Raw genomic sequence first — 21,900 nt, 5'->3', positions numbered from 1 at the left:
ATGTTTGTTTAATAAATGGTGCTGGCAAAACTGGAGATCCATTTGCAGAAAAATGAAACAAGATCTGTACCTCACACCACACACAAAAACGAACTCCAAAATTGAAGGATCAGTGAAGGCCTTATTGTGAAAGGGATATTTAAGTGAAGACCTATGAAAGACAGAAGCCTTTTAGATATGTAGGAATGAGTGTTCCAGGAATAGCAATTGTAACAGTTCAGAGTTCAAGGAGGCTGCAGGGACTGGAGCAGAATGAGGTATGTGGAAGTAGTATAAAATCAAATCAGAGAGAGAAGGGTGGGTGCATGGTCTATAAGTGGTAGGCCTTGTGGATCGTTTTAGGGATTTTGTTTTTTATTCTAAGTGAGGTAGAAGGTTATTAAGTTAATTTTAAGCAGTGCAGTTTTATGATGAAATGCCATGTCTGCTAGATCCCTCTAGTTATTGGTTTAGAATATATAGAAGGCTGACATAAGCCGATGTGAGGAGTTCACACCAATAGGATAGCGGTTTTCAGGTGAGAATGGGGACGGCTTGAATGTGGTTTGTAGCAAGTGGTGAAAATTGATTGGAGTTTTGATGTTTTGAAGGTCAAGGAGACATGACTACTTTACAGATTTATTTGTGAGATATGGGTGAAGTTAAGAGAATCCAAAGATAACTCCTTAGCAACTGGGATAAATTTGAAATGTCCACTGTATATTCAGGTAGAACCATTTAGTAGACTCTGGAGTACAATTGAGAAGTTTGGTTGTAAAGTATAAATTTGAGAATTATCTTTGTATTACTACTGAAATCAGTGTAGGTTGGTAAAAGGAGAAGTTCTAGGACCAAGTGTTCTACCATTGTGATGTTAAAAAGCTGGCAAGATGAAGAAAAAAACCAGCATGGGAAACAGAATAAGTAATGGTGAAACAGGCCAAAAGCAGGAGAGTGTCTGCCCTGGTAACTAAGTGTCATAAGTGGCAAGAGGGCATGGATCATTTGTGTGACTGGACCATTGCTTTTGGAAAGGTGTAAATTATTGGTATTCTTGACTATAGCAATGGTGTGGTGGGGTGGACTCTTAGTTTTAGTGGGTTAAAAAAAAAGTGAAAGAAGAGGTATTGGTGACAAGTAATATAGAAAAACACTTTTAAGGAATTTTATTATAAAGGAGAGTTTAGAAATGGGAAGCTAGCTGGTTGGAGAAATAGGGTCTACAAGCTTTTTTAAAAGATGGAAGTAATTATAACAAGCTTGTTTGATGATATGAGTTACCTAGTAGGGGAGAAAAAAATTGATGATGTTGGCGAGAGGGGGAGAATTGCTGGGTGTCCTTGAGTAGGTAAGGTGGACTGGCAGCTCTTGTAGAAGTGAAGAGTCTGATGACCTTTGGTGGGACAACAGGCAATTCATTCATAGTAGCAGGAGAGAAGGCTGTGTGACACCCTTGTAATTAATTGAGTAGATAGGAATTTTTGTAAGTTCTCTTCTGATTTTTTTTTTTTTTGATGTGAAATATTTTGATGTGAAATAGGAAAGTAGCTTATTATCTGAGAGTAGGGGTCTAAGAGGGAAGGTAGGAGGTTCGAGGAAAGAAAGGAAGATATGAAGTAGTCATTGTGAGAAAATGAGGGAGTAAATGGTCTTGGAATGTATACGTTTATTAGGGACACTGAAGACCTACTTGGTATCAGTCAGCATGAATTTGAAGAGGAGTCAGTGGGTAAGGTTGTATATATTTCTCTGGTCATGTCAGAGGCTTGAGTAAAGGGGAATGTAAATGATTAGGATAAAGTAGAAGATAAACAGAGGTCAAGAAATCTAGAGACTAGACTCATCTCTGTGGATATTGAAATCATCAAAAATTATGACAGTAGAGATGTGGGAGAGAATACAAGGCTAAAATCTTTAGAGAATGAGAGGAATAAGTTGGGAATTGATTAATGGCTCCAACAAGGAAGGTTGATGAGTTACAGTCTGTTACATATTTTTTACTGTTTTGAACAATGCTGCTAGAAGCATTTTGTAATAAATCATCGGATATATATGTTCAAGAGATTCTATAGGCCATATACTTAGAAGTGGACTTGTTTGAAGGAACACATCTTTTCTAAAACATTTTGGTTCTGATTTTCTTCCTGATTACTGGGTGCTTTTTCTTACTCATCTTTGCTGCTTCCTCTTTTGCTCACCTTTAAATGTTGATATTCAGGACTTGGTCTTTAGCTCTCTTACCTTTTCTGTCTACACTCTTTCTCCCAAGGTGATATAATTTGGTTATTATGTAAATCATGACAGAGTATCAAATTTCTGCCTCCATCCTTCATCTAGGAGGTCTGGTGGCATAGTGCCTAAGGCATTTGAATGCTAACCAAAAGGCTGGCAGTTCAAACCCACCAGTCACTCCTCGGAAGGAAGATTGGGCAATCTATTCTATAGAGATACCACTTTGGAAACCCAATGAGTTAGGATCCTGACTATGAGTAGGGATCGACTTGATGGCAGTGAGTGAATTTGAGTAGATCCTTCATCTTATCGTGAGCTCCAGAATTCAACTGTTTTATAGGCCCACTTGCATATCTAACAGTTACTTAGCATATCTAGGAAAAGAACACTTAGTCTTTCTCTGAAATCTTCTTCTCCACCAGTGTTTTATATTTCATTAAATTGCAACAGTATATACTCAGTTGCTCAGGCTTAATATTTATGGTATCCTTCCTTCTTCTACCACAAGTATGCAGTCATTTATCATATTCTGCCAAACTTTCCTCTAGGATACAGTTACTTTTCATCAGTTTTACAGCCACCCCTAAATCAAGAGTTGTCAAACTTTTTGTTGTTAGGAGCTCAAGACCCCCCTTCACACTCCTAGAACTGTTAAAGACACCAAGGAGTTTTTGTTTAGTTGGGTTATATCTATTCATATTTATCATATTTGAAAATGTATTCATTTATTTAAAAATACTGACAAACCTGTTTCATGTTAACAGAAATTATGTGTTAAAATAGTTATTAAATAACTTTATCTTCTAAACAAAAAATGTAATGAGAGAGATGGCGTTGTTTGTATTTCTGAAAATTTCTTTAATGTCTGGCTTAATAGAGGACAACTATATTCTCCTATCTTCTGCTGTATTCAGTTTGTGGTGAAATGTTTTGATTGAAGTATGTAAAGAAAGCCTGGCCTCACACAGCTATTTATTTGGAAAATGAAGGAGTACTTTAATAGGCTTTTCAGAAAATTGTGGATATTCTTTTCTGATACTACATCAAAACTCAATAAATGATTATTTCTTAAAGGGTAGTCATATCTCTAGCACTTAGAAATTGCCTGGTATATACGAGGCATTCATTAGATATTTGTTGAGTAAGTACATCTGTCCATCATCTGTCTATCCATTCACCCGTCTCCTCAGCTGCTTCCCATCTTCTAAAAGCTTATGGACTCTTCTTTGAGTTTTTGTTTCCCCTCCAGTTTTGCTTGTCTTTATGGGTTTATTCTTTCATGGTGGTGGATTTCTGAAGGAGATAAACAATGTATCCAAACTGTGAAGTACTATTACAGGTATTGTTTCAGGTACTATGCTAGCTTCTGTAGGTATAGCAATGGAACAAAAATTAATTTCCTGCTGTCATGGTGTTTTTAATTTAGCTTGGGTTGTTTGTTAACTGCTAGAAATGAATTTTTTAAATTTGTAGTAAATCAGCTTCCTTTATAACTACAAAAGGTGATAAGTTAAAATTTTAAAGAAAGTATTCTTTAAAAGTTCTTCTGGTTAGAAACATTTAGTATTTTCTAAACTGATGAAAGCTTAAAAATATACAGAATAACTTTCAGTATAAGTTTATGATTGTTTTAAAAGTCTTATTCTTTTGATTATAAAGTTAGATACAGTAATGATAAGAATTAATATATTAACTGGGCTATTTTAACACATTTATTATTTCTGAATTCTACTGTAACAAATTATTTTTGTAATTGATATTCACTGATTTATCTTTGGTTAAATTAAAGAAATAGGAATGAATTTGCAAAATTAAAAGTAGATAAAACAAGATAGTCTTTAAAAATAGAATAAAAAGACAAATCTTGCCAACTCTTGTTAGATATGGGAGCCCTGGTAGTGTAGTGCCTATGGCACTTGACTGCTAACCGGAAGGCTGGTGGTTCAAACCCACCAGCCACTCCTCAGAAGGAAGATGGGGCAATCTACTTCCATAGTGATACGGCCTCAGAAACCCAAGGAGGGGTCGCTATGAGTCGGGTCCGACTCCAAGGCGCATAACAACAATAACAATATTGTTAGATATATTGCTAGTTTTTGATGATCAGAATAAAGTACTTACTTTTAAGCTAAGTTTATGAGGAGATTAAGGATGGGTGAGTTTTTTTTTTTTTTCCTAGCGAGTTTTGCCTGTTTATCTTCTAAATTTGAAATTATTATGGTACATATCTGTTAACTTCCTTGATAAGAAGTGTACTTAACCAAGTTTGTTAGTGGAGGTATCGATGAATAAAATTTTATAGACTTCTTGGCAGTGTTTGTCACTAGTTTATATGTCTCTTTAAAAATTTGAAATATTTATGTTTCTCTGAGGGAAGTATGTTGATATTTAGGAGGAAAACAGAATTCATTGTTCAGCTTGCATTTGAAGAAAGTATGGAATTAATTTGTGGTTCATATTTTGGTCAGCAAATAAGGTCATGTTTCTACATTAGCATTCTGAGCAGTTGATATCAGTCCAACAAAAATCATGCCAAATTAAATGTAGCATTTTTGTAATAATGTTGAAAATTGTTCTTGTACTGTTCCAGTCCTTTTAATCAATTAATTGCTTTTTCTCTACAATAATTGTAGACAGCTGAAAGGTGATCAAGTTTAAAAAGTTCAATTTAGCTAGGCATTTTAGATTAAATAATTGTTCTTTAAAACAATTATTTTTACAATATGTACACCAATACTTAAAATATCCAAGAAAGTCCTCCATTAAATGAAAAATATACAAAAAGCTTTTAACTATCAAAAAATGAGAATAACTAATTTATTTTCAGTATAAAGTTATCATGCTTTAAATTGTAACTTTTCAGTTCAATGATTTTTATTTGACCTAAGTTAAATATATATGTTATATATATTATATATATATATGTATATGTTATATACATATATGTATATTATATCTATATTTTATCTCTCTCTCTATATATAAATATGATCTTTGACTTGCATTTAAGTTTGAAGAATATATCCATGTCACAATTGTAATGGTCAAATCATTGGCAAATGTAGACAGAGTACTTTTTTCCCCCCATTTCTAAATAAACTTTTTATTTTGGAATAATTTTAGATTTATAAAAAAATTGTAACGTTAATACAGTGAGTTCATATATATTGCTTACTTAGTTTGCCCTATTGTTAACATCTTATGGTAGCACAATACATTTGTCATAACTAAGGAGCTTACATTGATCGGTTCATTACTGTTAACTAAACTTCAGACTTTAATTGAATTTCATGTCTTTCTTCTAAGATTCAATCCAGGATTCCCCATTGCATTTAGCAAAGTACTTTTTAATAATAATTTTAATTATCTAGTTTTTGATACCTACAAATAATAAGTTGTAAACTTCATTAGAGTAGTAAGTTTTTTTCTCAGCGTCTAGATTAGTACTTATTATCAGTTAATGTTTTTTGCATGACTGAATGAATCTTTGGGAGTTATGAGGCATGCTTTTAAAATGACCACCAGTGATTCTGCCTCCCTCGTAAGAACTGTTGTTGTGTGCCATCGAGTTGATCTTGACGCATAGCGACTTTATAAGACAGAATAGAAATATCCCATAAGGTTTCCTAGGCTGTAATCTTTATAGGAGCAGATTGCAAGGTCTTTTCTACTACTGAGGGGCTGGTGGGTTCAGACTGCTGACCTTTGGATTATCAGCTGAGCTCTTAACCACTGCACCACCAAGGCTTCTTTCATAAGAAATAGAAACAGTGAAACTGTTGAATCTGTTTGTGTTTCTTCTCAAAGTATTCTATCTCTTGATTTAAAACAGGGAAAACTTTTGGAAGTGATTAAATAAACAAGGCTAAATATATCAGTGAAAAAAATGAATTGAGGTTATAATGTATTTAAATTTTTTAGAAGAATATAAGACTTACTTTATTACAGTGGTATTGTTATAGCTACACAGTTTTTACCTTTTGGAGCAATATTAAGAAAAAGGAGCTAAGTAAAAATAAAGTCTTATTTTAATTCTCTGTGACCTTAGGCTAACGTATTCAATCTTTTTGCTTGGATAATCTGTTACAACTGTTTATTTTGCACTCATTTTCCTGCTTAATCATTAAATTTGTCTAATCTTAAAATTGGACTTGATGTTCATCAACTCATCATAATAATGACACTATATTATCATTTAGTACTAATTTTAATGTAATATGCTTATTGTTTCTAGCTTACTGAAATGCAAGCTGAAAGTAGTTATTACAGCCCTCAGAAGGTAAAATCTAAAGAAGTACTGTGTTGGGAACAAGAAGGAACTACAGTTGAGGTAATCTTTTAATATTGAATATATATAAAATAGTGTTTTGGTTACCTAGTGCCACTCCGACAGGAATATACCACAGATGGGATGGCCTTAACAAATAAGAGTTTATTCTCTCATAGCTTGGGGGCTTTAAGTTGAAGTTTAAAGTGCCAGTCTCTAGGGGTTGTGTGAAAGCTCTTTGACCTTGAGCTTCAGCTCTGTCTCCTGCTCCCAACCCACTGAAGCTAGAGGCATCTCTTCACTCACGCAGCTACTGGCTGCTGAGGCTAACAAGCCCAAGGTCGACAGATAAAATGGCACAGTCCTGATGTTACCAAACCACATGGCAGGCCGTTAGTTCAAGTCCATTGGAAGTCCCAAGGTCGGCAGAGTATGGCAGGCTGCTGAACAACAACACGGCTGTATGCAGGGTCCAAGCATGCCATAAGCTTGAGACCATACCCAAAGCTGCTGCTTATATATGGGAAGCAGACCAAATACCCAAAGCACCTACTCACCTGCTCCAGTAGATTCCACCATGGAGTTATCTATGAATAGATTTCCCACCATGGGAAATAACTATATCCAGTTGCCCAGCCACTCAACCAGGCCCAGCCAAGTTGACTCGAGAGACTTAACCACCACAAACAGTATCTATCTATCTGTGTTATTTGAATGGTCCTTAAAAATTTTTGTTGTTAGGTGCCATTGAGTCAGTTCTGACTCTCAGCTACTCTGTGTACAACAGAGGCAAACATTGTCTAGTCCTGTGCCATTCTCACAGTTGTTCCTGTGCTTGAGCCCAGCATTGCAGCCACTATGTCAGTTCATCTTGTTGAGGGTTTTCCATTGATCCATTGATTCTTTTCCATTGATCCTCTACTTTACCAAACATGATATCCTTCTCTAGGGATTGATCCATTCTGAAACATGGTCAAAGTATGAGAGACGAAGTCTGGCCTTTCTCACTTGTAGAGAGCATTCTGGCTGTATTTCCTCCAAGATCTATTTTTTACTCTGGCTGTCCATGGTATATTCGGTATACTTCTCCAATACCACAATTCAAATGCGTCAGTTCTTCTTTGGTTTCCTTATTCATTGTTCAGCTCTTAAATGTATATTGTTGTTGTTGTTGTTGTTATTTGCCATCGAGTCATATTAGGCTATTGAAAATAAAATGGTTTGGGTGTACCTTAGTCTTCAGATTGACATCTTTGCCCTTAAACACTTTTTTAAAGGTCTTTTGCAGCAGATTTGCCCAGTGCAATACTTCCTATGATTTCTTGACTGCTGATTCCATGGGCGTTGATTGTGGATCCAAGTAAAATGAAATCCTTGACAACTTCAATCTTTTCTCCATTTATCGCAATATTGCTTATTAGCCCAGTTGTAAAAATTTTAGTTTTCTTTACATTGAGGTGTATTGTATACTGAAGGCTGGAGTCTTTGGTCTTCATCAGTATATGCTTCAAGTCTTTACTTTCAGCAAGCAGGATTGTGTCATCTGAATATTACAGGTTATTAATGAGTCTTCCTCCAATCCTTATGCTCCATTCTTCTTCATATAATCCAGATTCTCAAATTATCTACTTAGTATATAGGTTGAATAAGTATGGTGAAAGGATATAACCCTGATGCATACCTTTCCTGATTTTAAACCATGCAGTATCTTCTTGTTCTGCTTGAACAACCGTCTCTTGGTCTATGTACAGGTTCCTCATGAGCACAATTAAGTGCTCTTGAATTCCCACTTTTCTCAATATTACCCATAATTTGTTATGATCTGCCCAGTCAAAAGCTTTTGCTTAGTTTATAAAACACCAGAAAACATCTTTTTGGTATCTTTCCTTTCAGTCAGTATCCATCTTAAGTCAGCAGTGATAATCCCTCATTCCATGTCCTCTTCTGAATCCAGTTTGAATTTCTGGCAGTTCCCTGTTAATATACTGCTGTAACCATTTTTTGAATTACCTTCAGCAAATTTTACTTACATGTGACATTAATGATATGGTTCAGTAATTTGTACATTCGGTTGGATCACCTTTCTTTGGAATGCTGGATCACAAATGTGGATCTCTTCTAGTTGTCTGTCCAAGTAGCTGTCATCTAAATTTGTTGGCATAAATGAGTAAGCACCTCTAGTGCTGCATCCATTTGTTGAAACATACCAGTAGGTATTCTGTCAGCTCCTGGAACCTTGCTTTTTGCCAATTCCTTCAGTGCAGCTTGGACTTCTTCCTTCAGTACCATAGGTTCTTGATCATATGCTGTCTACTGAAACAGATGAATGTCAACCAGTTCTTTTTGGTAAAGTGACTCTATGTAGTCCTTCCATCTTCTTTTTGTACTTTCTACATCGTTTAATATTTTGCCCGTAGAATCCTTCAGTATTGGAACTTGAGGCTTGAATTTTTTCTTCAGTTCTTTCAGCTTGAGAAATGCTGAGCGTGTTCTCTGATTTTCCAGCTCCAGGTCTTTGTACATTTTATTATAATACTTTATTTAGCTCTGGTCGCACAGTGCCTAAGGCATATGCTAATGAGAAGGCTGGTGGTTCAAACCCACCAGCTGCTCTGCAGAAGGAGATGGGATTCTACTTACGTAAAGATTTACTGTCTTGGAAACCCAGTGGGGGTCACTGTGAGTTGGAATTGACTCACTAGCAGTGGCTTTTTTTTTTTTTTTTTGTCTTCTTGAGCCACCCTTTGAAATCTTCTGTTCAACTCCTTAACTTCCTCATTTCTTCCATTTGCTGTAGCTACTCTTGTTCAAGAACAAATTTCAGAGTCTCTTCTGACATCTGTTTTGGTCTTTTCTTTCTTTCCTGTCTTTTTAATGACCTTTTGCTTTTTTCCTGTATGATGTTCTTGATATCCCACAACTTGTCTGGTCTTTGGTCATTGGTGTTCAGTGCATCAGGTCTATTCTTCAGATGGTCTTTAAATTCAGGTGGGATATACTCAAGGTTGTATTTGGGCTCTTGTGGACTTATTTTAATATTCTTTAGCTTCAACTTGAACTTGCATATGGTGGCATAGTGCCTAAGGCATTTGATTGCTAACCAGAAGGCTGGTGGTTCAAACCCACCAGCCACTCCTGGAAGGAAGATTGGGCAATCTACTTCTGTAGTGATAATGCCTCGGAAACCCAAGGAGGGGTCGCTATGAGTCAGATCTGACTCGATGGCGGTGGGATGAGTGATTGATAGTCTGTTCCACAGTCAGCTCCTGGCCTTGTTCTGACTAATGATATTGAGCTTCTCCATTGCCCCTTTCTGCAGATGTAGGGAATTTGATTCTTTCTGTTCTGCTGTTTTACTTCATCATTTCTTCCCTTTGCTTTAGCTACTCTCCATTCAAGAACAAGTTTCAGAGTCTCTTCTGACATCCATGTCAGTCTTCTCTTCCTTTTCTGTTTTTGTAATGACCTCTACTTTCTCCATGTATGACATCTCCTTGATGTCATCCCACAACTTGTCTGGGTTTTGGTTACTGGTGTCCAGTGCATCAAATCTGTTCTTTAGACAGTCTCTAAATTCACGTGAAATATACTCAAGGTTATATTTTGGTTAAAGTGAACTTGTTTTAATTTTCTTCAGTTTCTTCTTAAGCTTGCATGTGAACAGTTGATAGTCTTTTTAACAGTTGTACTCTGGCCTTGTTCAGACTGATGATAATTGAGCTTATCCATCATCTCTTTCCACAGATGTAGCTGATTTAATTCCTGTGTATTCCATTTGATGGGGTCCATAAGTATAGTCACCATTTATGTTGCTGAAAAAAGGCATTTGTAATGAATAAGTTGTGTTGTGCAAAATTATATCATGTGATCTTGGGCATCATTTGTACCACCAAGGCCATATTTTCCAGCTACTTATTCTTCTTTGTTTCCAACTTTTGTGTTCCATCACCAGTAATTATTAATACATCTAGATTGCATGTTTAGTTAATTTCAGACTGCAGAAGTTGGTCAGAATCTTTTGCTCCTTCTTTGGCTTTGTGGTTAATGCATATATTTGAATAATAATCATATTAACTGGTCTTCCTTGTAGGCATATGGATGTCATCCTATCTCTGACAGCATTGTACTTTAGGGTGGATCTTCAAATGTTGTTTTTGTCTGTGAATGCAATGCCATTCCTCTTTAGTTGGCTATTTCCAGCATTATAGACCATATAATTGTTTGATTAAAAATGGTTAATACAAGTCCATTTTAGCTCACTAATGTCTAGGATATCGATCTTTACGTGTTCCATTTCATTTTTGTCAACTTCCAGTTTTCATAGAGTCTTACTCTGTACATGAATGTTTGCAGCTGTTTCTTCACTTTTTGAGTCGTCGTGCCACATTAACAAATGAAGGTCCTGAAAGCTTTACTCCATCTACATCATTAAGGTCAACTCAACTTTGAGGAAGCAGTCCTTTTCCAATTATATTTTGGGTGGCTTTCATGGTCTGGCAGTGTATCAGACGATATTTCCCTGCTATTCATAAGCTTTTCAGAGGCCAATTTTTTTTTTTTTTTTTCCAGAAGTGGACCTGACTGTGTCTTTCTTCCTAGTCTGTCTCAGTCTTGAAGCTCTGCTAAAAACTGTCCACCATTGGTGATCCTGCTGGTATTAGAAGTACCAGTGGCATAGCATCATAGCAACACACAGTGTTGACAATATAACAAATTGACAGACAAGTATTGCTGTTACAAATTAATTATTGTAGATATAGTTTCCTAATCATAAGTAACATATTTAAAAATATTTGTATTTAGTTTTATATTTCTATTTTAGTTGTCATAACAATTAAAATAGAAATTATTTTTTGAAATATTTTTTGAAATATTTACTACTTTAACAAAGATTTTACTGTAATATGCACCATTTATTTATTCTTTCATTTTTTCATCTACCTTGTGTACACCCTATATTGTATAGGTGAATGTATATGCATGCATTAACATTCATGAAATGCTAATTTTTGAGGATGCAAAAGTTTGAGGACACAAAGTCAAGCAAGACTTTTTTTGGTTTAATAAATCTTATGATTTACTGAGAGTAAATTTCCAAGGCCAAATGTCAAAGATGTTCAACTAATTTAGAAATTGTACAAGGAAAGCTTTTAACATTTTATTAAATTAAAATTCATCGTTCTAATATGTTCCTTTCCTCCTGCAGGCCCTTATGATGGGAGAGCCTTTCTTTGATTGCCAGGTTGGTTTTGTAGGTTGCCGAGCCATGTGCCTTAAAGCAATTATGGGTGTTAAAGATTTTGAAGACAACATGAATAGAAGTGAAGCAGTAAGTCTAAATCTTTTTTCAGTCTTCCTTTTTTTTTTGTATGGGATGAATGAGTAGAAGTGAAACATTTTTTTTTCCTTTTTATTTTTATAGGATATGTATATATTACACTGCTTATTGAAGTGGTTAATCATATAAAATATGTACTTCGTATATATTTGGCTTAAGAGAGGAGCTTTACTCTTTTTACCTATAATAAATTATGATGCTCAAAGGAATATAGAAAGCTGCTAGCTTTTAATCCTTAAATAGTTAGCGTAGAATACTTTCTAGTTCATAAATGTTTCTCTTTTCTCGTTTATATAGCAGCCAATTTGAGTTCCTTTTTAGTTTGTTAAAAGATTCTTTGCCAGAACAGACAATGGAAACAGAGACTGTACCTTAAGATGTAGTGATTTCTTTTGACTTCTGAATGTGTTTTTTTTTTGTTGTTGTTAAATCCTAAGGCTTTATTTTCATTAACAGTCTAATGAGTTTTTCACCAGTTTTAAAATTTTGCATTTGTTTTCAGGAAGCCTGTTTCTTCACTTGTGGTGAAAATTTGAGTATGAAAGGTCCGACATACCTTTCAAATTCGTTATTTGATTACAGAAGCCCAGAAAATAATGGTATTCGTGCAGAATTTATCTTAGATGCCATTCATCATAAGGTCAGAGAACATACATTTGAGCCCAATTCTAGGCATTGTTTAGGTGGACATATTTTATGGATGCGTATAATTGCCATCTTGCCTGTCAAATGATATCTTCTGAATGCAAATTTTTAATTGAGTTATTTAGAATATTTTTTATCTAGCTTCTGTGTTTAGAAACTTTTGAGGCGTGCAGAGAATCTCTATGTTTACAGGGTATGTATCCACAGTTTGTTTATCCATGTTCTATTGTTAAAATAGTCATGGAGGAAACATACAGAATTATTTCTGTTAATGTTGGTTAATTTCTGTTGTGTGAAATTGATGGGAAAAGATGGAAAATTTCAATTTTTATTATGTCTACTTTTTAGTGTTTGAATTTTGCATGTTAGAAAATCATGCACCTTTTCATGAAATAAAGTAAAATATCCTAAAAAAGTTATCTGAAGATCAGTGCAATAGAGCAATTTGGTTTTAAACCCTTTCTATTAATATTTAATTTCAACATTGAAAGTAAGTATTTTAATGTTAACCTAATTAATTAACATATGTTTTGAATATTTTAGTATAGCTTGAGTGTTTGAACTATTTCATGTAAGTGTAGTGGATATTTAAGGATTAACTCTATTTGAAAGTACACATTTTTAGACAGTTTTGTGATGTTGATAAAGGTAAAGAATGTACCATCTACTCCATTAAAGGTATTCATTAACCACACATTATTGATGTAGTGGTCAAAATGTCTAGTAGAATTATAGATGTTCTTTTGTGTGGTCTGTAGTAGAGGTAACATTACCTTTCTTAGAAGTGAATTCTTTGTATAACCTCTGTTCTTTTATTTTGATAATTCTTTGACTTGATACACAGTCTCTTTAAGGATATGTGTCTGATTATTGACCTGTGGGATTTAAACTCAAAAGTATCTTCTTAGACAATGTTTGTTCTGTTTGCTTTGCTCTGTTGGCAGGAGACATACACTGAGATGGCTGGAATGCAGAGGTTTGGGGCTTTTTACATGGATTACCTGTATACAATGGAAGACACTAGTGGCAGAGGTGCTGGATTCTTTCCTATATGTTTGCTTACCATTCCTTGAAGAACAGGAACAAAAGATTCTTTTGAATCATTTGGTTCTTGACTGGTTGTACTCTGTTGCATCAGCTTTATCTTGTAGTACTTTTTAAAATGGTTTAATTTTAACATCATGGTAGAATTTTCTTAGATACTTGGTGTTTTTAATCCTTTCTTTGTGCAGATAATTGAAAAGACAGTTTGTATAACTAACTAGAATTAGTTCTCATACGTACCAAAGGTTAAAATCTCAATACAGGCAGTCCCCAGGTTATGAATATACGATTTATAGATAAATCCTCTCTGCCCTTTAATGCAGGGCTTCAAACCAGTTTTTGTCATGGCTTCTGAAGTGAAAAGGATCAGACAAACATTTTTACAATTTGGATAATTTTTCGTGGTAATCGGAATGGTAAAGATTGTGGGTCGAAGCCCTGGAATTGGAGACTTGTAAGAGGTATAATTATCCCCTTTCAGGTCCCTGAGCATGGAATTGGGTTGTTGGCTGCACAGTGGAGAGCCACACACATTCAGCGTGGTAAAGTTGGCCAGCATCTTTGAGCAGGGTGCTGCCATCTTTGAAGACCTACCTTAATGTTAAGTTAACTTGTCTACACTTTGAAATGATTAAACCAACCCCTACTCACAGCAAATTTTTCATTACAATCACCTTGACTTTCTCCATAAAGCTTTTAAATTTTTGAAAAGGCTTCAAGCTTTTTCTGGCACTAAAGTAAGGCTAAATAAGAACCGTATGCACCTGGTCCTACTGACCTACAAATTCTTAAAGACACAGAAACAGATCTAATTTTTAACCAGGGGGACTGCCTTTACATCAAATTTCATATTCTATTAAATTGTCAAATAGAATCAACATTTCCTTCTTTTGTATTAAGTACGTTTTGAGGTTATATAGATCTTTTTATAGTAAAAGAGAGTTTATTTTAAAGAAAATGTAGAGATAATTTCTTCCACAGACTATGGATTAGTCTTATTCTATGATGTGCTACATTATTGCTTTCATATTTTATTATTTCGGCAAGCAAATGATGTCATCAAAAATCGAACCACTTGATATTTTATGTACACATCAATACCTGATATTGTGCTTATTTTTATCTTTTTTGATATTGAAAAGTTAGTGAAAATAGATTTATAATTTTTTTGGTTAACTGTTCAAATTTTAAAAAGTGATGTGTATATGCTAGGTGATTACTTAAATACTAAGAATGAAAATAAGACCAAATTATTTCTTACAAATCAATAGGTAGTGTTTAACTGGGAATTAATATATGATTATAATATAGCATGTTAAGTATGGATATTTTTAGCTTTTCTTATTTTGAGTCATTGCACTCAGCAAATGAAGGTCCCAAAAGCTCTACTCTGTCTATGTCATTAAGGTTGACTCTGAGGAGACAGCTCTTCCTTGGTTGTATTTTGAGTGCACAGTGCCTAAGGCATTTGACTATTAAACACATGGTTGGTGGTTCAGACCCACCAGCCATTCTGTGGAAGGAAGATGGGGCAATCTACTTCTGTAAAGATTTACCACCTTGGAAACCTATTGGGAGTTGCTATGAGTAGGAGTGGATTCAGTGGCAGTGGGTTTGGTTTTTTGTTTTTTTCCCAACCTGAGTGGATCATCCTTTGAAAATATATCAGACGTTGTTCAGCTACTATTTGTAAGGCTTTCACCAGCCAGTTTTTAGAAGTAGATTGCCAGGTCCTTCTTCCTAGTCTGTCTTAGTCTGGAAGCTCTGCTGAAATCTGTCCCCCATGGTGACCCTTCTGATATTTGAAATACTGGTGCATAGCTTCCCACATTTGAGAAACATAAAAACCACCATAGAATGATAAACTGACAGGCAATGGGCTCAAACATAGCAGTGATTGTGAGGATGGTGCAGGACCAGATAGTGTTTTGTTCTGTTTTATGCAGAGTTGCTGTGAGTCATAACAGACTCGATGACACCTAACAACAACATGTTAAGTATAGTAGTAGAAGTAAAGAGCTATGAGAAGTCTAGATAATATAAGTGACTACTTTTGCCTGTGGGTTGCAGACTTCACGGAGGAGTTGGTCTTGAAGAATTAGTAAATTTTTCTAAGTGAACACAGAAATAAAGAGCAGTAATTTTCTGCCTCCTCTTCTTTATTTCACTTCTAAATATTAATATTCTCACTGATTAATCCTTGAATTCACTTATTTCTCCAAATTGTCTCCTGAGGTAATGTTATTCTTTCTTATGAATTTAAATACCATCTCTGTGTTGAAGATCTGTGGGTGATGCAAACAGTTTACATTTGACTGCTAACCTAAAGGATGTTCAGTCAAACTTGCCCAGCAGCATGGCAATGTGTTCTTTAAAGATTACAGCCAGGAAACCCTGTGGAGCAATTCAGATGGGGTTGCCATGAGTTGGAATTGACACATGGCAGTGGGTTTCGTTTTGTTTGTTTATATATTGTTGATGTCCATTATTTGTATTTCTAGTTAAAAATCTCTTCTGTAAGATTCAGAGTTAAATATCCAGTGCTTATTTGATGTTGTGCTTGTGTCTCCTAAATATCTCAAAACTTTCTACATCTAAAATGGAATTATTTATGTTCCTATAACTACCTACTACCCACATATAGATAAATTAGTAGTAAAACGCAGCTTTCTCCAAAGTCTCCTTTCTAGCCCATGTAGAATTGTTGGATATAAGTCAGTTGGGGTATTACAGAATAATTTTCTAAGAAAGAAAAACTTACTATTTTTTTTAGTACTTCCTATAACATTAAATAAGGAGCTCTGGTGACATAGTGCCTAAGGCATTTGACTGCTAACCAGAAGGTTGGTGGTTCAAACCCACCAGCCACTCCATAGAAGGAATACTAGGCAATTTACTTCCATAAAGATTTATCACCTTGGAATCCTAAAGGGGATTACTATGAGTCAGAATCGACTTGATGGCAGCGAGTTTTTTTTTTTTTTTTAAAACAACATTAAATAGATAACAGTTGCAAAAAAATTTTTTAAATAAAATCTTATCATATCCAAAAAGAAAATTACAGATGAATAGGATTTTCTGTATCTAGCTGAGAATTGGTTTCAGGATATTAAGCTACAAGCTAAAAAAAAAAAAAATTAGACATTAATAATACTGAAATATGTAATTGGTATATCTGATTGATGTATAAAATATTAATATGAAATCTGATTTCTTCTAGGTTCTGCAAATCAACAAGACTTCCCTTCAGGGAAAAGCGAAGATTTGGGAACGCTTCAGGAGAAGTCCACCAAAAACCTTGTTATAGGTCCTCTTGATTTTCACTTGGATAGCAGTGCAGTACACAGGATTTTGAAAATGATTGTTTGTGCCTTGGAACATGAATATGAACCATATAGCAGACTAAAGCCAGGTTTGTTTTTGGGTTAATTTTGAATCGATTGCTAGTTGATTTTAATGATGATATAATCCAATTCATGTGATTTTGTTAACTTTTTACTGTATTTTGTCTATCTGCAAGGATTTTTATATATTTACTTGTTAATTTAAAGAGTAAAGTTGTGTGTGCAAATGATGGGGAGGTTAAAAGTTTTGAAAACTTTGTTTGCCATGTTTTGTCAAACTTTTTTGCTGCTTTTTCTGGTTTATACTTGAGAAGGGTGACAATTTTTTTTTAATTTAGTGGATTCTAAGGAGTCAGACATGACAATGGGCTCTAAACATACAAATTTAACTTTTCAGGAAATTTAGAGTAGTACCAGGAAAAAATAACTTACAATACAACTTTAATTTTTTCTAAATGGTGTGAAGAAGTGATTATCATAGTGTCATAAAAAAATATTTTTTTAATGCAACAAAGCAACTCTTAAATATAGTAGAACATAATAGGCTGTGGAAAGTAGTGTAGAATGGTGGTTAAAATCTCAGCCAACGGTGTCAGGTTATGGTTTGCATCTAGTTCCTACTTCTGATTGACTTAGGAAATTGAATGCGTGTCTCTGATTCTTCATTTTCCTATCTCTATACGAAAACCAAACTCACTGTCATCAAGTCACTCCCGACTCATAGCGACTGTCTTTGGGTTTTTACAGAAGTATATTGCCCAGTCTTCCTTCCATGAAGTGCCTTCTGAGTTTGAATCTCCAGTCTTCTTTCTGGTTAGCCATCAAATGCCTTACGTACGCACTGTGCCACCAGAGCTTCTTTTCATATCTCTGTAATGAGTTTTATTTTTGTGACAGCGATAGCTAATTATCTCCCCAGTGTGCATTCTCTTCTTACTTTATAATAGTAGAGATTCGTATATCAACAAAAATAAACCATTTATATTCCAGGTATAGTCATATGACTAGGTTCTGGTTACTGAGATGGGAATAGAACTTTGTGTGAACTTTTTGGCCTATGATTTTAAAAGGAAAAAAGCATGTCTTCCTTTTTCTCTTTTCCCCTTCCTTTTGGCTAGAATGCAGATGTGATGACAGGAGCTAGGGTGAGCCCAAAGCTGCATGCTGGGAATGCCAGAGCAACATGGTAGAAAGAACCTAGATTCTCAGTACTGAGTAGCACCATGTTAGCCCTTGATCTTTTAGACTCAAATTGCTGTGTGAAGGAGAAAGAAGCTTCTATTTTTGTTGCAACTTATATTATTTTGACTTTTGTCACTGTTACTTAAGTATTATCATAATGAAACACTAATAGGACTACTTCCAAATGAGATTGTGCACATAAAAGCACTTAATGCAGTGTTAGTGCATAGTTAGTGCATGACGTGTTCACACATTAATTTACTGCACCTTACTTGTATTCCTGTTGCATGCCAGACACTACTCTAAGTGCTAGGATAGTATTTCAAACAAAATATACAAAGCCTAATCCCTCATGGAGCTTACATATACGCTAGTAGGGTAGATCAACAGTAAACAAGTAAATAAATACATAAATACATGATATAAATAAATACATGATAAAATGCCATTTTAGTGAGAGAAATTAGGAAAGTTATGTTTTAAAAGTGTTTAAATGGACCAGACTTTGAATGATGTAAGAGAATGAGCCATGTGTAAAAAGCCTGTGAAAAGAGTGTTTTAGGTAGGTAAGTGCAAAAGCTTTGAGGTAGGATGATCTTTGCAAGTTTTAAGGACAAAAGAGAGGCTGGTACAGTTGGTATATAATAAATATTGGAGGCAGACATTAATCATACCTTATCAGTGAAATTGGATTTTATCTAAGTGTGATGGGAAATCATTAGAAGATTTTGAGTAGTAAAGTTATTAACTTACTAGAACTAAAAAGGAGAGTTGGTTATTCATTTTTAAAAAAAAAAATCTGAAGTTTTACTTACTTTTTTCCCACTTTTATTGTGGTGAGAACATACATAAAACATTCACCTTCATAACAGTTTTCACATTTACAGCTCAGGGACATTGATGACATTTTTCATGTTGTGTCATGATTATTGCTATCCTTTTCTAACATATTCTACCACCATTAGCATAAACTCAGTGCCCTGTAAACAAAAGCTTCCCCTTTCCTCCTCCCTCCTACCACTGGTGACACATATATATTTATATATATCCCCACCCCTGCCTATCTAGGACTTTTCCTTCCCTGCCTCTCCCTCTCTGGTAACCAAGAAAGTTTCCTCCTATATATAAACCTTTCTTTGACGTTTTATGGTAGCAGCTAATAAAGTATTTGTCTTATGATTGACTTATTTCACTCTGCATAATGTCCTCCAAGTTCATCTATGTTATGTGATGTTTTACAGATTCTACATTATTATTTAGGGTTGCATAGTATTCCATTGTGTGTATGTACCATAGTTTGGTTATCCATTCCTCTGTTGATGGGCACTGAGGTTGTTTCTGTCTTTTTGCTGTTGTAAATAGTTCTGCGATGAACACGGGTGTGCATATATCTGTTTGTGTCCTGCCTCTCACTTCTTTAGGATATATACCTAGTATTGGCATTGCTGGATCAAATAGTATTTCTGTTTCCAACTTTTTAAGGAATCGCCATACTGATTTCCACAGTGGTTACATCTTCTTATAGTCCCACCAGCAGTGTATGAGAGTCCCAGTCTGTCTACATCCTCATCAGAATTTGTTATTTTCTGTCTTGTTGAATTTTGCTACTAATGCTGGTGTGAGATAGTATCTCGTTGTTTTGATTTGCATCTCTCTAAAGGAGGTCCGAGGAGCTCTGGTAGCATAGTGTCTAAGGCACTTGACTGCTAACCAGAAGGCTGGCGGTTCAAACCCACCGGCCACTCCTTGGAAGGAAGATGGGGCAATCTCCTTCCGTAGTGATACTGCCTCAAAAACCCAAGGAGGGGTCATTGTGAGTTGGGTTCGACTCGATAGCACATAACAACAACAACAACAAAGGAGGTCTGGTGGCATAGTGCTTAAGGCATTTGACTGCTAACTAGAAGGTTGGCAGTTCAAACCTACCAGTCACTCTGTGGAAGGGTTCATAAAGATTAACTGCCTCAGAAACCCAAAGGTGGTTGCCATGAGTTGGAATCAACTCGATGGCAGTGAGTTTGGTTTTGTTTGGTAATGGCTAGTGATCTTGAACATTTCTCCTTGTGTTTGTTGGCTGCTTGAATATCCTCTTTGGCAAAGTGTCTGTTCGTCTTCTGCCCATTTTTTAATTGGATTGTTTGTCTTTTTAATGTTGAGATATTGGAGTTTTCTATAAATTCTACAGATAAGTCCTTTGTCAGATATGTCATTGCCAAATAATATTTTCCCTTTCTGTAGGTTCTCTCTTTTTTGATTCTTTTGTAGAGGTCTTGTAATGCATGTAAGAATTTAATTTTTAGAGAGTCCCAACCATCTAGTTTATCTTCTGCTATTTGTGCATTTTAGGTTATGCTTGATAGACTATTTATGCCATAAATTTGTTGTTGTTATGTGCTGTCGAGTCGGATCCGACTCACAGTGAACCCCTCCTTGGGTTTCCGAGGCAGTATCACGACGAAAGTAGATTGCCCCATCTTCCTTCTGAGGAGTGGTTGGTGGGTTTCAACCGCCAGCCTTCTAATTAGCAGTCAGGTGCCTTAGGCAGTGTGCTACCAGAGCTCCCATGCCATAAATAAGGGCCCCTAAATTTGCCCCTATTTTTTTCTTGAAGAACTTTATAGTTTTAGGCTTCATATTTAAGTCTTTGATCCATCTGGAGTTAGTTTTTGTGTATGGTGTGAGGTATGGATCTTGTTTCATTTTTCTGCAAATGGATATCTGGTTTTGCCAGCACCATTTGTTAAAAAGACTATCTCTTCCCCATTGAATGGATTTTGGTCGTTTGTCAAAGATCAGCTGACCATTGGTCGATGGATTGATTTCTGGGTTTTCAGTCTGTTCCATTGGTGTATGTGTCTGTTATTTTACCAATAACAGGATGATTTGACTACTTCAGCTGTGTAGTAGGTTTTGAGATCTGGGAGTGTGAGACCTCCTGCTTTGTTTTTTTTCTTTAGTAGTGCTTTGCTTGTCTAAGGTCTCTTTGCTTTCCATATAAAATTAGTGATTGGTTTTTCCATATCCTTAAAGAATGTTTAAAGAGTCTGGATTGGGATTGCATTGACTGTATAGATTGCTTTGGGTAGTAGCGACATTTTCACAATGTTCAACATCTTGTCCATGAGCGTGGTGTTCTTCCAATTATATAGATCTCTTATAGTTGCTTGAAGTAGTGTTTTGTAGTTTGAGTAGAAGTGGAGATAGAGGGCATCCTTGTCTGATTCCTGTTTATAAGAGGAATGGTTTCAGTCTCTCTCCATTAAGAATAATGTTGGCTGTTGGTTTTGCATATATGCCCTTTATTATGTTGAAGAATTTCCCTTCTATTCCTATTCTGAGTTTTTTTTGTTTTGTTTTGTTTTTTCTTTAATCAGGAATGGGTGTTGGATTTTGTCAGATACCTTTTCTGCATCAATTGGTATGATCATATGATTCTTTTCCTTTGTTTTATTTATGTGATAGATCACATTGATTGTTTAACCTAATGTTGAACCATCTTGCATACCTGGTATGAATCACACTTGGTCATCATGATGTATTATGCTTTTGATATGTTGTTGGAGTCTGTGGGCTAGGATTTTGTTGAAGACTTTTGCATCTGTATTCATGAGGGATATTGCTCTTAGTTTTCCTTTCTAGTGGTATCTTTGCCTGGTTTTGGTATCAGGGTTATGCTTGCTTCATAAAATGAATTTGGGAGGATTCCCTCCTTTTCTATGTTCTGGAATAGTTTGAGTAGGATTGATGTCAGCTCTTCTCTGAGTGGTTAGTAGAATTCTTTAGTGAAACCATCTGGGCCAGGAGTTTTTTTGTTGTTGTTAGTTTTTTTTTGTGACTTGTTCAGTTTCTTCTTTTGTTACGGGTCTTTT

At 35.3% G+C, this 21,900-nt stretch overlaps 1 protein-coding gene across 1 annotated transcript in view; it reads left to right on the top strand.

The window, feature by feature from the left end:
* The window catches only part of VPS13B (vacuolar protein sorting 13 homolog B), a 1,115,876-nt gene that overhangs the window by 129,956 nt on the left and 964,020 nt on the right, over nucleotides 1-21,900 (top strand). Inside the window, exons 8-12 of the mRNA XM_007934836.2 lie at nucleotides 6,446-6,541; nucleotides 11,685-11,807; nucleotides 12,319-12,456; nucleotides 13,406-13,493; nucleotides 16,726-16,917. Coding sequence (XP_007933027.1) covers nucleotides 6,446-6,541; nucleotides 11,685-11,807; nucleotides 12,319-12,456; nucleotides 13,406-13,493; nucleotides 16,726-16,917 — 637 coding nt within the window. The remainder of the gene's footprint in view (nucleotides 1-6,445; nucleotides 6,542-11,684; nucleotides 11,808-12,318; nucleotides 12,457-13,405; nucleotides 13,494-16,725; nucleotides 16,918-21,900) is intronic.

The sequence above is a fragment of the Orycteropus afer genome, unplaced genomic scaffold (genome assembly GCF_000298275.1).
Source record: "Orycteropus afer afer isolate SDZICR_OR568_19922 unplaced genomic scaffold, OryAfe1.0 scaffold00021, whole genome shotgun sequence".
Lineage (NCBI taxonomy): Eukaryota > Metazoa > Chordata > Mammalia > Tubulidentata > Orycteropodidae > Orycteropus > Orycteropus afer.
The sequence above is the reverse complement of the archived record's forward strand: the minus strand, read 5'-3'. Positions and strand labels throughout refer to the sequence as shown.